The following is a 13,860-nucleotide window of genomic DNA, read 5'->3' as shown; positions in this document are numbered from 1 at the left end:
TACTTAGCAACGAAAGTACGACTTAAGCTAGAGTTGTTAGAAAATGGTTCTGCCGCAACATTTGTTCAAAATCTTTTTCTTTCATTGTACTTTCACGTTTTAATGGTTGGTCAAAAGATATGTGAGATAAAGTAAATATAGCTAAAATATATTGATGTTTATAATGTTTTTTTCTTTTTTAAATTGTATAATATATGGGTTGAATCGTTTCTAGAGCAGTGCAATAATTTTTTCCCCTCATTTACTGTCTACACAGGTTAAAATAAACAATAATAACAACAACAACAACAACAACAATAATAATAATAATAATAATAGTAAAACTGCCTCTTCCACCGCTGGAGTCAAAACAACCAATCACAGCAAGAGCCCTGACTGTTACCATAGTTACTAATCAGCACATTAGTTACAGCTTCTGTTCCAGAAGGCAGGCTTCAGAAGTAGGGCTCAAACACAACAGAGAGGTGCCTGCATAATCTGTTTAAGCTAATTCCACCTTTGTCTCAAGATGATCAAGTTCTGCTTTTATGGTTCAACAAGGACAGAAGTAGTGAAATATTTATTCAGAAGTAAAACTGATCTTTGTGGCAGCTAATAGCTCAGTTTATTAGACAAGTACAAGATAAATACTCTAGCACTGAAATATCAGACAAACAGGACATGAACATGTAAATACACTAAATCAGACAAAGATATGAATCCACACAGTTTCATTAGTCAATATTAATCATAGAAAGTGATGACAAGGTTGTGCGATTCATCCCCACTCCAAACCGTAGGAAGTTCATAGTTCATTGGAGAAATATAGATGGTTTCCCCTCCACTGCTGTCATCTTCCTCCATTTTCTTTTTTATTTCTGTGTGTTTTTTTTTTCCTTTTTTCTGATAACATCCCTGAGAAAGTAAGGGGACAGTCTGATGTATTCTGATCAAACAATGTACTTCACATAATTGTTTTCATTTCTTACTATGCTAGTGTAATTCGCATACTTGTTTTCATTTCTTACTATGCTAAATCAAAAGTGCTATTGAAGAAATCTAAAAAGCTACCCTTTCACTCATTCTACGCATCAACTATGGCAACCCATTATTCAGACAAAGGACATCATCATTACGGATGCAGAAAACTTTGGCAGGCAACTCTCAAAGATGTGATCACATAATCTCACTGAACTTCATCCTGGAGATTCAGTATTTTCTGTTATACCATGATTAAATGATAAAGAGTTTACCAAGATTTCATGCAGCCTCAATTCTTAAAATAAATTCCATTACAGATGTGTGAATTACAAACGTGATTGAACTGAAAACGGCATCCTGCTTTCCAGCACAGCGGACAGAAACAGAGCTGCGCTTGCTGGGAAGATTTTTTGCATCTTGTCACTAATAAACAGCACTTCACCGGATGGACTTTGATATGAAAAGAAAGAACTTCACCATCTCCTGTTAAATATGCAGAACCAGGTGCTGGAGAGCCCTACTTGACCCTGCAACTGGAAAACAACCAGTGGTGTCATGCTAACCAGCTACAGCAAAAGCTTCTTATGGAGCAACTCAGGCAGTCGATGATCAGTGTGTCGGTCGGTGCGGCTCGTGGGTCCGTGCTGGTGTTTTTAGATGCTCTGGAACTGAGCTTACATAGCAGCCATCTTGCTGGCCTCTCTGACCCCGCTGAGGTAGGCTCCTGTCACAGTCTGAGGGAAGTGTCGGTTGGTGGCCTGAGAAATAAAAGTCAATAAATAAATTTAACGACGTCTCACAGCCACTTAAAATCAATGTATTACAACAGAATGAGTTTATTGACCAAATTGCTTATCAAGACGTGATGGAGCAGTTATTTGAATTTTTTTTCTTAAACTCTAAATAATACAATTAAACATTTTTTTCATTTATTTTCTGTACATGAATGATTATATTTAAGCTGCCTGCGTCATTAAAAAATGTTTCTAGGAACTGACTGGGAAAAAAAAAATTGCAAGTATATTTTTGGACCAGTCCCTTTGTGCTGGTTCAATACAACAATATTTATAGTTAGAAGTTATTTACAGTTAGAAGTCAAGTGGGCACAAAGTCTGTTTACATGAAACATGATATTTTCCTCAACTGCATTCAAAAGGTAAGCTGCCATGTGTTCAATAAAACGGCTCCCAGCCAAATTTTAAAGGAAAAACTGATCGCACCGCTGAAATAAAATAAAATAGACAATTACATTAAAATTTTAATTTACGTAGATCAAGTAAAATGTGACAATAAAAAAATATTAAATAGAATGAAATTACATTTTTTTTTAAAAGGACAAAAATTTTTAAATAAAATAAAAAAAGGTAAAATGATTTAAGATAAAATAGAGTTAGATAACATAAAATCAAATTAAAATAGAATAAAAAAATTAAAGGAATAAGAACAAGATCACTAAAATATTTAATAAAAAAATAAAAATAAAATAAATATGTAAAAAGTACATAAAAGCAGCGTTACCTCGCCGGCGAAGAAAACTTTTCCCTGCACATCCTCAGCCAGGATGTCGTAGGCTTCTCCACTGCCCCCCGTCTTCACAAAGCTGTAGGACATCTGCGACCACATGTCTTTGCTCCAATGTGTGACAAAGTAATTTAAAGGCTCTGGGACCTCCTGTAAAGAATATTTGAACCATTGATCAATTAATCAAATAATATTAAGAATAATTTTAGTTTGTTAAGTTTAAAAGATGAGGAATTAGTCTTTATGTGTGTACAGATGCCAACTAATCAACTAGATACATAAAAAAAACTATGTGGCTAGAAAAGTAAATATAGCTACAAGAAAGATGTTTATATCAGGTGAGGATGGACTCTGCAGAACTGGACCACAAGGGCTTCTGACTGTATGAATTTTTCCAGTACATCTAGAAAGTTCTTGGAAAACTGTAGACCACAAGCAGCACCCTGGCTTAATACTGTGGTGTGATGTGGAGCAGAACAGCCTTTTATTTTTTTGTACCACTTTCTTTCCAGTTCTCTGAGGTCTGGATTTCATCTTTCAAGGCATTTAGTCCTTTCAAAACTGTCAGAGTTCAGCAGAAACTAGTGCTTTTTATTGCTACCTCACACATGTTTCTTTGGAATGCAAACATCTGCAAGACGTGTCCATATGCATGTGCATAATGTTTGTTACTTCCATTATTCTTGAAATAAGATGATTGTTTAAACTGTGCAGAAATTTTAAAAAACACTTTGTATGCAGTGTTAGTTTGAATGATCATATAGCCAAATCACTTCGCTCCTCCTCTTAATCCCAAACAAATCAGGACAGGAGCCCTGGGTGCACTTCTGGAGACTGGGCACCGCGGTAGGGGCTGGGATTACTGGGTGTTACCATTTCATATTCATTGGTACAAGACTTTATTTGGAAATACCAAATCATTTTCTCCACAGGGGGGCGCTACCTGCTCTTTGAAAAGTTCACGGAGAACCTTCATGCACTCGTCCACCACATCCTTGTCCTCCAGGTCACGAACAGCAGGAACAGCATCACCGGAGATGACAGACATTAGCACAGCCTGCTTCCCCTAAAAACACACACAGGTAAAAGAAGAACTTTACTTTCTGATTTTATCTTTTACTGCATTCCTTTGTCAATTTGTTTCCATCAGCTGGTTTGGAGAAAATAAGCTGAGTCACTCATGTGGTCAATAGGTGGCGCTAAAGGCCTCAACCGCTTATGATTATTTACAGGAATGTTATGTACTGTCAGAAAATGAAAACAAACATTGCAAATTATGTCCACCTAAACATAAAAAATGAGTCAGAACATCAGCGTCGCCAGCTTCTAATGTGAAAAGACATGTGGAGCTGAAGCATCGGCCCAGTGTGAGAAGATATGTTTATAACATTTCTGTACTATGCAGCGTTTTTTCTTGCTTTAATATTCAGAGAAGAGGTAACCTGAAAATAGCTGTTTGACCAAAAAAATGACCTTTTGTTACACTGAAAAAGGTTGTTCAGACAAATAAAACCTTCATCCAACCGCTTCATCCAATGAAGGGACGCGGGACAACAAATAAAAATGGTAAATGGTCCGTATTTATATAAACAAAACAATACAAAAAAAAGTCCTCTGTCCATGCAGATCTGTTCCTCATGCAGATCTATCTGTGATAGTATTTAAGCTCTGGTATAACTGGTTTCATTGAAAGACAACACTTCTTTTCTCTTTCTCAAGCTTAGTCTTTCATTTTCACTTCTAACCTTCAAAAAAAGCAGTTTTTCTTATTTTGCTGAGCTGGTGCGGCACCACTGCTTTGATCATGTGACCAGTCATTACAGGAAGATGCTTGCTGCCGGATGTCAAATCATTCACAAAATTTGTTTCCATCCACCTTATGAGTGCAGACTATTAATCAAAAGAGAAAAAATTATGGAAAAATGTTTGCAGGACTTGGTAAGCTTTTCTCAAATTTAGCATTAAGCTTTCTTTACTCATGATTTAAATATATGCATCACAAATAAAAATTAATAGAAAAACAGCAGTCATTGGTCTGATCATGCCGATAAAAAAAAATAAATAAAAAGAGAAAACACACCTGTGGATCGAGGTCATAGAAAACGCTGAACATGCCTCTCTTTTCAGGAGTTGGCGGGACGTGACCAAAGTAATCCGCCCCTTGGATTTTGTTGTCCCAGAATCTGTACGGGAACTGAAGAGCAATCTGCAGGATGTTTGATGAAATCTTAGTTTTCTTTCTTTTTCAGAAGGCCTTTTTTCTTTTTTTTTACCATGCATTAACAAAACTGTTCCTGAATAAATGCAGAAATCTGATCAGCTCCCTTTAAAAGTTTCTGATAAGGTTGAGAAATACCTTTTCAATAATGCCAGCTCCCAGACTGTGGATTGCTTTCAGTTTCCTTTCAGGAAGCGGGGGGCTGAAACGAATGACGTTCTTCTGAAGCAAAGTTAAAGGGACTGTGACGAGGACCTGAAAGAAGATCGACTGTTAAAGCAACTAAAATGCTGAGAACAGAGATGAGTCCACGTCGGTGCAGGTTTTTACCTTCTGAGCCGTCCACTGGGAACCATTAGATGACATAACTTTTACAAGGTCACCTGAGTAGTCAATGGCTTGAACCTGGAACAAAAGTAAACTTTATCACAATGAGATTGATCTACTTGAAGAGTTTTAGTGGTAAATGTGAGGTAAAACACTCAACGACAAACCGGACACGTTGGTCGGATGTCGAGGCCCTCGGCCAGCTTGTGGAGTAAAACAGCATAGCCCTTTGTGAGTAGCGTGTGGTCTCCTGAGAACTGGGCAAAGAATTCGTTGTGGTCCCAGGATCTTGCGGATACCTACAAAAAACACACAAAAATACTTTGAGAATATTCCAAAACTTTAAATCTATCAAAACCCTTAAAAACTAGGTGTTACCAAATCTGATTCACGTCACTGGTTGACTTTAAAAAGCAAAATACTTATTCCAACGTGATAAATGTCTCCCTTTTAGATGTTTTATTGTTATTTATTTGAATAATAATACATCAGCATGTTTCTTTCAGACAAAATAAATAAACATTTTGATGACAGCTGCCAGAAGCAGCAGAAACCATGCTGAGTGTCTCTGACCTGGTCTAATGTGCTTCCACAGGCAAATTCCAGATTACTCAGATGAAACTGAAGCACTTTCTCTTCCAACTCGCTGAACTGCATCCCAGACTCCTGGAGAAAGTTCTTCTTTACTTCCTGAACTTTTTCTGTGGGGAACAGACAAACAGAAATGTGACAAATATTTTTCTTTTTAACAGACATATTCTCTCTTTGCTGATTCGGTGTTTGCACATTTACAGACTTGCTCAGTATTTACATAAAAATCCTTACAGTCGCTTTCAAAAGCTGGATTACAATGTGCTTAATGCAATAATAAAGACAAAGAGAAAGGCAGGTTTTCAAATGAGAGACATAAAGCAAAATTAACCAAAGGTGAACCTGATGAGTAATAAAATTAATTGAGATACAAAAAACCTGAAACGGAGAACTGAGAGTTTTGGACAAACTAAGTGGATAACCAGGAATAAAAAAAAGTTAAAGACCGAAGACAAAGACTACAAAGAAAGAGAACATAGATCATCATGATTTTCAGGTGAAAAAAACTGGATTTAAGAGAAAGAAAATATAGAAACATCCTGTTGTTAATCTCAACCAGATTGTTGTCTAAGGTTTGTAGAAGAAAACGGTCTGATTAGCAGGCCTGGGGGAGGATGTGTAATAAAAAGAAAACTGGTCCAAGAGCAGACCCCTGTGGTGCCCCACAGAACAGAAAAAGCAAGGGACTAATGACACCTGCTCCTCTGACTTGTTTCATGGGCACATAATGAGGCGGACTGGCAGGGATCATTTTAGTAAATTCATTGACAGGAATGGAAGTAAAGCTGTCAAATCAGACAGGATAGATGTGGAATAGTTCAGCTCTGGTGCTAAGAAGTATACGAGAGGCAAACAAAACGGCTCAGATTATGATCATTTGTGTTGACTGTAAAAGATTGTTGACATAACCAACCTGGAAATATTAAATTTTTAGATTCAGCACCAGCGTCTTGCTTATGTAATAAAATTGTACTTTTTTAAATGTCATATTTGTCATTTATTTATTTGTATTTTTACTGTCTTATAACTGCATGGCAAACATTTGCAGGTACGGGAAAACATGTGACTGACACACCTGCATGAAGAAAATGAAGGAATCTCAAAAGAAATTTTTTTTCCTCCAGATAATTCATAATAAAAATTAAAAATAAATACATAAAATAAGACTTATGTACAACAATTATGCCACATTTTCCTCCAACTGGAAATTTTTTCTGGAGGAATCTTGAGTTTTAGTAGTTTCAGCACCTCCTAATGGTGTGTCCTGGTTCTGTGACTTGTCTTTCCTCCAGTCCGACACCACATCCAGGATGGCGTTGAAGTGGAAGTCCATGCGTTTGTCAATGGCCGGGTCGGTGGCCCGACCGCCTTCCTGAAACAGGTCACACCGCTCTCGCAGTTTGTGCATCTTGATGCCTATCTGCAGCAGAGATTCAGAACAACAGCAACATAAAAGCTGAGCTTTTTTTTAACCCTCAACAGACGTGTGTAAATCAGACCCTGGAGTGTGTCTGTGAATGGCAGTAACATCTATTTTCATTCATTATTTTTCATACAGTGTTGGTTCATTAAAAAAGAATAAAAACACACATTTGAATCCAAACATGAAAATTTTTACCTCATCAAAAAACTGCCTTAAGATATTATATATTAATATTTCTTCACATTTTAAACGAGTCCGGCTTTTAAAAAACAACTTTAGCCTGAATTATACATATTAAATAATCATTTTAATTTGTAGTTTTGAACCATTTTAATACAGGTTTGTTCCAGAGCTTAACAGTTGTTTTTAATGGAAAAAAAGAAAACAAAAATTAAAATAATTCTCATTAAATGCTTTGGATGTTTTTGAATATGAAAAAAAGTTGTGAAATCTGATGAACACATAAAAAAAAAAGACGGCTAGTAGTCCAAAATAAATTCTTAACATGAGGATAGCTGTGGCGCAAAAATGACATTAATATTGGCTTTCAGTAGGACATTTTTTTGTCCTTAGAATAAAATGTGTAAGTTTTTTTGTGGCTTAGCCATTTTGGCTAATTCTAGGAACTAAATTAAAATTCTAAAATTGTCTAAAAAGAAAATATCTTTGAAAAATATCAGGTATATACAATCAACACAGTCAAAATGGTATGAACATGAAAAAAATGTCTCCAGCATCTTTCAAGTTTTATTATGCTCAGTAAAAAAAAAAAGTAATAAAAGTAAATCTAATTAACTGTTACCTGTTCGCACATCAGGGCGATGGGGTTGTTAACACAGCCGTTCACAATCTGAGCACCTCGCCCCACGGTGACGCCCAGAGATGAGTCGTCCCACACTCGACCGCCGATTCTGTCCCTTGCCTCAAGCACCACCACCTGTAGACCAGAGCGACTAGAGAATGTGAGCGCACAGCTTGGCAGGAAAACTGTAGAAGATGGATCCTGGAAGAAATGCGAGGGACTAGATTTAATGTGAGGATCTTTTTATTTGTTACCTGAGTGCCAAAGTTTTGCAGCTGCCGTGCAGCAGCCAGTCCTGATGCCCCAGCACCAATGATGATGACATTCTTCTGCATAAAATGATCAAATATAAGATGTTGTGTGTTTGGATGAAATTAATTATTAGGAAGAGTCTTAACTGAAGGCATAGCAGACACTAACAGAGCAGGATCTCTCAGGAAGCAGAGGTCGCTTCACTGCCAGTACACCAGTGTTAATGAGGCCCTTCCTGGTCATGAAGTGAAGGACCCGGTCCAACTCCTGCACGCAGCGCACACGCACCAGCCCACGAACAATGATGTGCTGAGCACATTTCTGAGCAGTCAGCACCTCCTGCAGAAAAAAAGTAGTATTAATAGTTTTGGGTGCTTATCTGAATTTTCCAGATGTTTAGAGTCACCGGAGCCATGACTGTACCTTGCAGTTTTTGTGCCAGGAGGCCAGGATGAGGTTGCGCAGAGCCAGATACATGGTGGGGTCACGGGAAAACTCTGGAAACTCATAAAGCTCATCCAGCTCCATCATGTCTGGCCGCACACACAGAGCCTTGCCACATTCGTTGGGCTGGTAGAAAGGCTGAAAGTATGGACAGAGACCTAAAACTGCAGAACAGAGTCATGATTACTTCCTCACATTACTGCTATCTGGTCAGACATCTCCACAATTCAGTGTTTACATTCTTCTCACCAAACTTACTCTGCGGCTGCACAGTTCTGCAGTGATCGGCTCTTGGCTCGGTCTGGGACACATTGCTGGGAGAGCCTGACGGACTCATCCCCACACAGTCGGGGTAGTAGGCTGAAAGGAATGGGCTAGCCGGACTTTCTTTAAACAGCGGCGGCAAAATCAGCATTGAATGCCACCAGCTGTCAGTAACTTCAGCCACTCTCTGTGGGAATGAGACAACCAGAGTTCCCAGGTCTTATTATCGGATCCATCCAAAAATAAAACCATAAAACACACAACCTTCGCCACCGTTATGTGACAGAAACAGCCTCCTTCATAAGGAGTGATGGAAGTAACCTAAATAAGCAACACTTGAAAAAAGCCAAGCTAGAGAGGCAAAATGTGGCTCTGGCTCCATGCTCAGTTGCAGCTGAAGTGCCATTGAGCAAGACATCAAACCCAACAATAATAATACTGCCTGTTCATAGTGTGGTTACACCATCAGATGAGTTACCCTCTTCACTAGGCTTATTTTCTCCTCCGGTCCAAAATGACATACCCAAAATAAATTAAGGATACCTTCACAACTACAAGGGCTGTATTTATAATCCTGATCTCAAAAGAAAGCTGAGACGTGTGAGATTACTACAGAAAAAGTAATCTTGAGAAAATTAATCTGGTTATCTCCCCCTTTCAAGAAAACCAGATTATTATTTTAAGTGAAAACCAGAAGATGGCAGACCAATTAATCTAGGAATGAGTAAAGTAATGTCTGATAAGGAACTGTGCACAAGTAGAAGCTAAAAAAATACCCTGTGCAGTTTACCAGGTGTTTTAATGGAGGTGTTACACAGGTAAACACCTCAGGAAGTCATCAGCAGATGATGATGGACACACCTCTATCAATGGTCAGATTTAGGAGAACCCCACATTCACCTTGGAAACACCATGAGGATCCAGAAAGAAGTGAAGCCAAAGATAGTTTATGATAGGAAGAGTGAATCCTTCACTACAAAACTCTTTATAAATCATTTCAAACAAAGGCAGAGTCATAGGAGAACACATTAGCAGAGTTTTAGAGCTGGAATCACAGCAAAAGTAAGACATGGTTTCTGGTTCTGGCCGCTAGCTCCCAGAGTTTCTGTCCCACCGAGATGAGACAGACGTCTCTGGAACCAGCAGAGTTTCTGCTGTCATGTGACTCCTTGTTTGTGTGGTTTGCTTTAAGTAGAGAAATTAGCAGAAGCTCTAAAGTGGACAGAGCTGCTCTCATGTTTTTGCTATATACTCATAATTGCTTTGGGTTTGGACTGGTGCTTGCTAGTGTGTACAGATCTTCTGTACTGGTCGTATCTCATGCTGCCGCCTTTACAGGGGTTTACAGAGGTTAAATGCTGAGGTCAAATTCAAAATAAAGATCCTGACTTTGCAGAGATCTTCAGAGTTGCTGATAATAAGCAGATCTAATATGAAACTTTGGAGACAGCTCAGTGGTGAAAACAGGCAATTAACTGTTTGCCAAATTGCATTGGTTGCACTTTAGTTTGGTGATAAGATAATACACATCACCTACTTACCAGATCCTCTGGTTGGGAGCACTGGTCCGGTCCTTCACTCTGCAGAAAATCAAACAATATTTCAGTCATAAAAACTGAAAATAGCTCTGTGAATGGCTGATTTTCCCCATTTACCTTTATGTTATTGAACTTCATTCCACAGCGGTACGTTGCCGCCAGAGAAGCGGTGAGTTGGATCTCTTTCGTCAGCTGACGCCATTTCCTGCAGTCTGGTTTGGTGCACTGAACCTGAGAGAAACATTTAAACAAGAACATTTACAGCTGGTGCAACAGAGAACTCCTAACATGACTCAAACTCTCAGCTCGAACAAGGAAAACTTCGAGCACGCACCCAGAACGGCAGCTGCTGATCGGCCATGAAGGCTTTAAGACTGGGCTCGCTTTTCCCGTTACTAGTCCACACCTTCTTCCATGACGCAAAGGTCTCATAGCCATCTTTGTGACTGTCATGGGCGGGGAGAAGGGGGGGTGTACAATTATTCTATGATTTCTGAAAAGGAAAAGCAAATTATAAACACTGTCCTTTTACCTTCTGTAGTAGTGATCAAAACACTCGTTGCAAAAATGTTCGCCACACGACAGATGATACCAGCGAGACGTGTATCCATTTTTTGCACACCTGAGAAGAGAAAGGCGCTTCTGTTAAAGACGATGAAAGGTGACCAAGTGAGGATCAGATTCTGTTTCATTACCTTTCTGATGCGCTTGCAAAACAAACTGGGTACACGGCAGAGCATCCCGCCTTCTCACATTTTCTGTACTTCTTCTCAGACTGGTCGTCTTCCTCCTCCGTGTCTGTGGCTTTTCTTTTACTCTGTAATCCACAGTTTAAAACACTTTAAGGAGGAGTGCACCCTTATCAAATGATGAATCAGTGTCAATACACACGATCAGCAACCTGATAAAAGATGCCACAATAAAGAGATGTTTGCTAATAAATCAATCAACAAATAAGAGTTTCTCCAGTTATTTGGCTTCATAACAGGTCACTGATTCATCACACTTTACATAAAATGCACATCAAGGAATTCCAGAGAGACTATGAGATGTCTGAGAGTTGATATCAGTAGCTGCATCACACATTCTTCATGAAAACACCAAAGAATTGATCCAATGGGCTGTACATCACTGAGAGAAACAGAGGAAATTAAGTGATGGAAAGATTAAATAAAAAGAAACAGACGTCATGCCTGATGTCCTCTTGAGAAATATTGTGATATAATATACTAAAATCAGTTAATCCTCATTGTGTCTTTATTCCTTTATATAGACTCATTAAAACGTGCAAACAAAACAAGCTGAACTCTCAATATTTGGGCATTTTTATTCTTCAAATAGTCTGACTCCTCTTAGACAAAATTAGTCATTTATTAAAGAAACCAGGACAAGTTCTCCAGGATCCTTCAAAGACTTTCGAAAACTCTTCTTTAGATGTTTGTGCCTTTTGTTCTGTTCTCTGTCCAGATGATCCCACACTGCTTCAATAATGTTGAGGACCAGGTTCTGGGAAGCATCCCCCTGATCTTCAGTCCAGTTCTTATGTCATGTGACCTACTCCAGCCTTTCCTTCTTGTTCCCTTCCTTAAGAATGGCTACTTGACAACCACATTTCCATGGAGACCATTTCTGATGAGGCTTCAGCCAACAGAAGATGGCTCAACTTAAGGTCCAGATGTATCTCTCGGGTCCTGGTTCTGGTCTTTGCTGGATTGGTTCCCATTCCTTTAAATCATCACTTTCAGATTCTGTTCATCTGCTGTAGATATTTTATTTTTTGCCCTGACTCTTCTTTTGTCTTCCACTTGTCTATTTTAATTTTTTTCTTTTTAGGACCCACAACATCGCTTTTGCGTTAGGCTGCTAGTAACAACATCCCTGAAGAAGATAAGAAAAAGTTTGACTCATTGGAAGCAAATAGTTTTTAGAAATGAGCAGAGGTTCATACATTTGCACACAACCTATGAAAAGGCTTAAGTTTAAAATGAGTGCATGCCATTACTTTTATAGATTATTAAGAAATGTCTCCATGCTGAATAATGAAACATCATTCAGGCTCAAATGAATAAAATGTCATGAAACTGCAGAACAAGAAGAGACATAGAAAAAATGGCATTTACACTCTTATTTATCAATTATATTAGTGAAGGTGGAGACGACTAAAGCCATCAAACTAGAAGATGTTGGGGAAAAATACAGATACACCCTGATTACATCTTAAAGTTCCACACAGAGAACAGATTACTGAAGAGGGCAACTTGTCTTATGTCTCGTTTATGGTTCCACGTCAGTATCCATCTGCGTTGATCTACCCCATTATAGTAGCCCTTTAAAAATCTAATAGCACACAGCCCTTTAAGAGTACATTACAGATGAGGGGTGTTGGTCTTATCCCAGGATTTTAGAACTGGATAAATCCCAGAAAGAGCCTCCAAACAAATTTACCTGGGACGTAAAGGAGACACACTATAAATGACAATTAGGTGGGGATGTTGAAAGAATAAACTGAGACAAAAATGTGAAGATGTGAAACAAAAGGACCTAAAAAGACACAAAACAACACAAGAGATGCAACTGAACCAAACCATAAAAACACGCAATAACACAAAGAAAAGCAAACGAGTTGCTCAAGAGATTACAGCAGATTAAAACTGAAATATGATGAGGTTCAGAGCCTCACTTCCCCCATTACTCCAACAAAAATTGTGTCACTATTGGTCTTAAAAGACTATCATATATTTAATACAATAATAATAACAAAGCGCTTACGATTCGTTTGATGGATAATATTAATTTTGAGATACAAAACAAACAAATTAACGGCAGAGAAACTGAGCCAATGTCCAGCAGCTCACCTGTCCAGGTGGAGGGTTGTTGGTGCGCTTCACCCGGACGTTTATCTGCCTCCCAGAGGTGCGCAGGGTCTGGCCCTCCCCCGGTGACTCCCCGGAGCTCCTTTTCTTGGCTCTCCGGGCACCAGAGGCATTCCCGGAATAATCTACAATAACAATAAACATGCTCAATTTGTTATAGTTGGGAAATAATGCAGCTCAGCTTCAAACGGGCCTTTGTTCTCACTGATAAAGACTCTTCTGTATCAGATAACGTGTCAAATATATTCAGGGAAAATGACCAAGGCGAGAGGCACAGGGGTTCGTAAACACAGAACAGGTGGCGACACGTAAACATTATACAGCTCTTTAAATCCACCAAACAAACGTCAAGCCTTCACTTTTAGCATGTAGCATGTAGCGGAGCGAACACTGACCTGCGTCCGACAGCATGGCGGCCAGTCGCGCTTCTGTTTAACCGGAGCTTTTTAACGTCCGCTCGTTCCTGAAACGCTTTTTAAAAATCACCGAATTTCTTTCCCCTTTATTGTTGTGGGTAGAAATCTCTGCCGCTGTTGTTACAAGACCACGACTTCCTGTGTTTAAGAGGAAATGGGCGTTTCGGTGTGGATTATTTTTGTACCACGTCGCCTTCCGTCCGTGTTGCACAGTCGCCATAGCAACAGATT

General features: G+C 38.9%; 1 protein-coding gene across 2 annotated transcripts; it reads right to left on the bottom strand.

Moving 5' to 3' along the window:
- Positions 1-544: 544 nt before the first annotated feature.
- Positions 545-13,780, bottom strand: LOC121656889 (lysine-specific histone demethylase 1B). Of its 2 annotated transcripts, none has more exons than XM_042012106.1 (21): positions 13,609-13,780; positions 13,196-13,338; positions 11,036-11,157; positions 10,873-10,962; positions 10,675-10,786; positions 10,458-10,571; positions 10,344-10,382; positions 8,788-8,989; positions 8,518-8,702; positions 8,263-8,433; positions 8,097-8,171; positions 7,843-7,977; positions 6,866-7,037; positions 5,600-5,727; positions 5,194-5,325; positions 5,030-5,104; positions 4,838-4,954; positions 4,562-4,687; positions 3,425-3,547; positions 2,479-2,631; positions 545-1,718 (listed from the first exon to the last, which is right to left on the bottom strand). In XM_042012106.1, the coding sequence occupies exons 1-21, from the start codon at positions 13,622-13,624 to the stop codon at positions 1,635-1,637; spliced, it is 2,514 nt and encodes an 837-aa protein (XP_041868040.1). In that variant the 5' UTR covers positions 13,625-13,780; the 3' UTR covers positions 545-1,634. The 2 variants fall into 2 exon arrangements, with proteins under 2 accessions (XP_041868040.1, XP_041868041.1); XM_042012107.1 differs by having other exon boundaries at positions 8,797-8,989.
- Positions 13,781-13,860: the final 80 nt, after the last annotated feature.

This window comes from Melanotaenia boesemani, chromosome 17 (genome assembly GCF_017639745.1).
Source record: "Melanotaenia boesemani isolate fMelBoe1 chromosome 17, fMelBoe1.pri, whole genome shotgun sequence".
NCBI classification, from domain to species: Eukaryota; Metazoa; Chordata; class Actinopteri; order Atheriniformes; family Melanotaeniidae; genus Melanotaenia; species Melanotaenia boesemani.
Note: the sequence above shows the minus strand (reverse complement) of the source record. Positions and strands in the feature narration are given on the sequence as shown.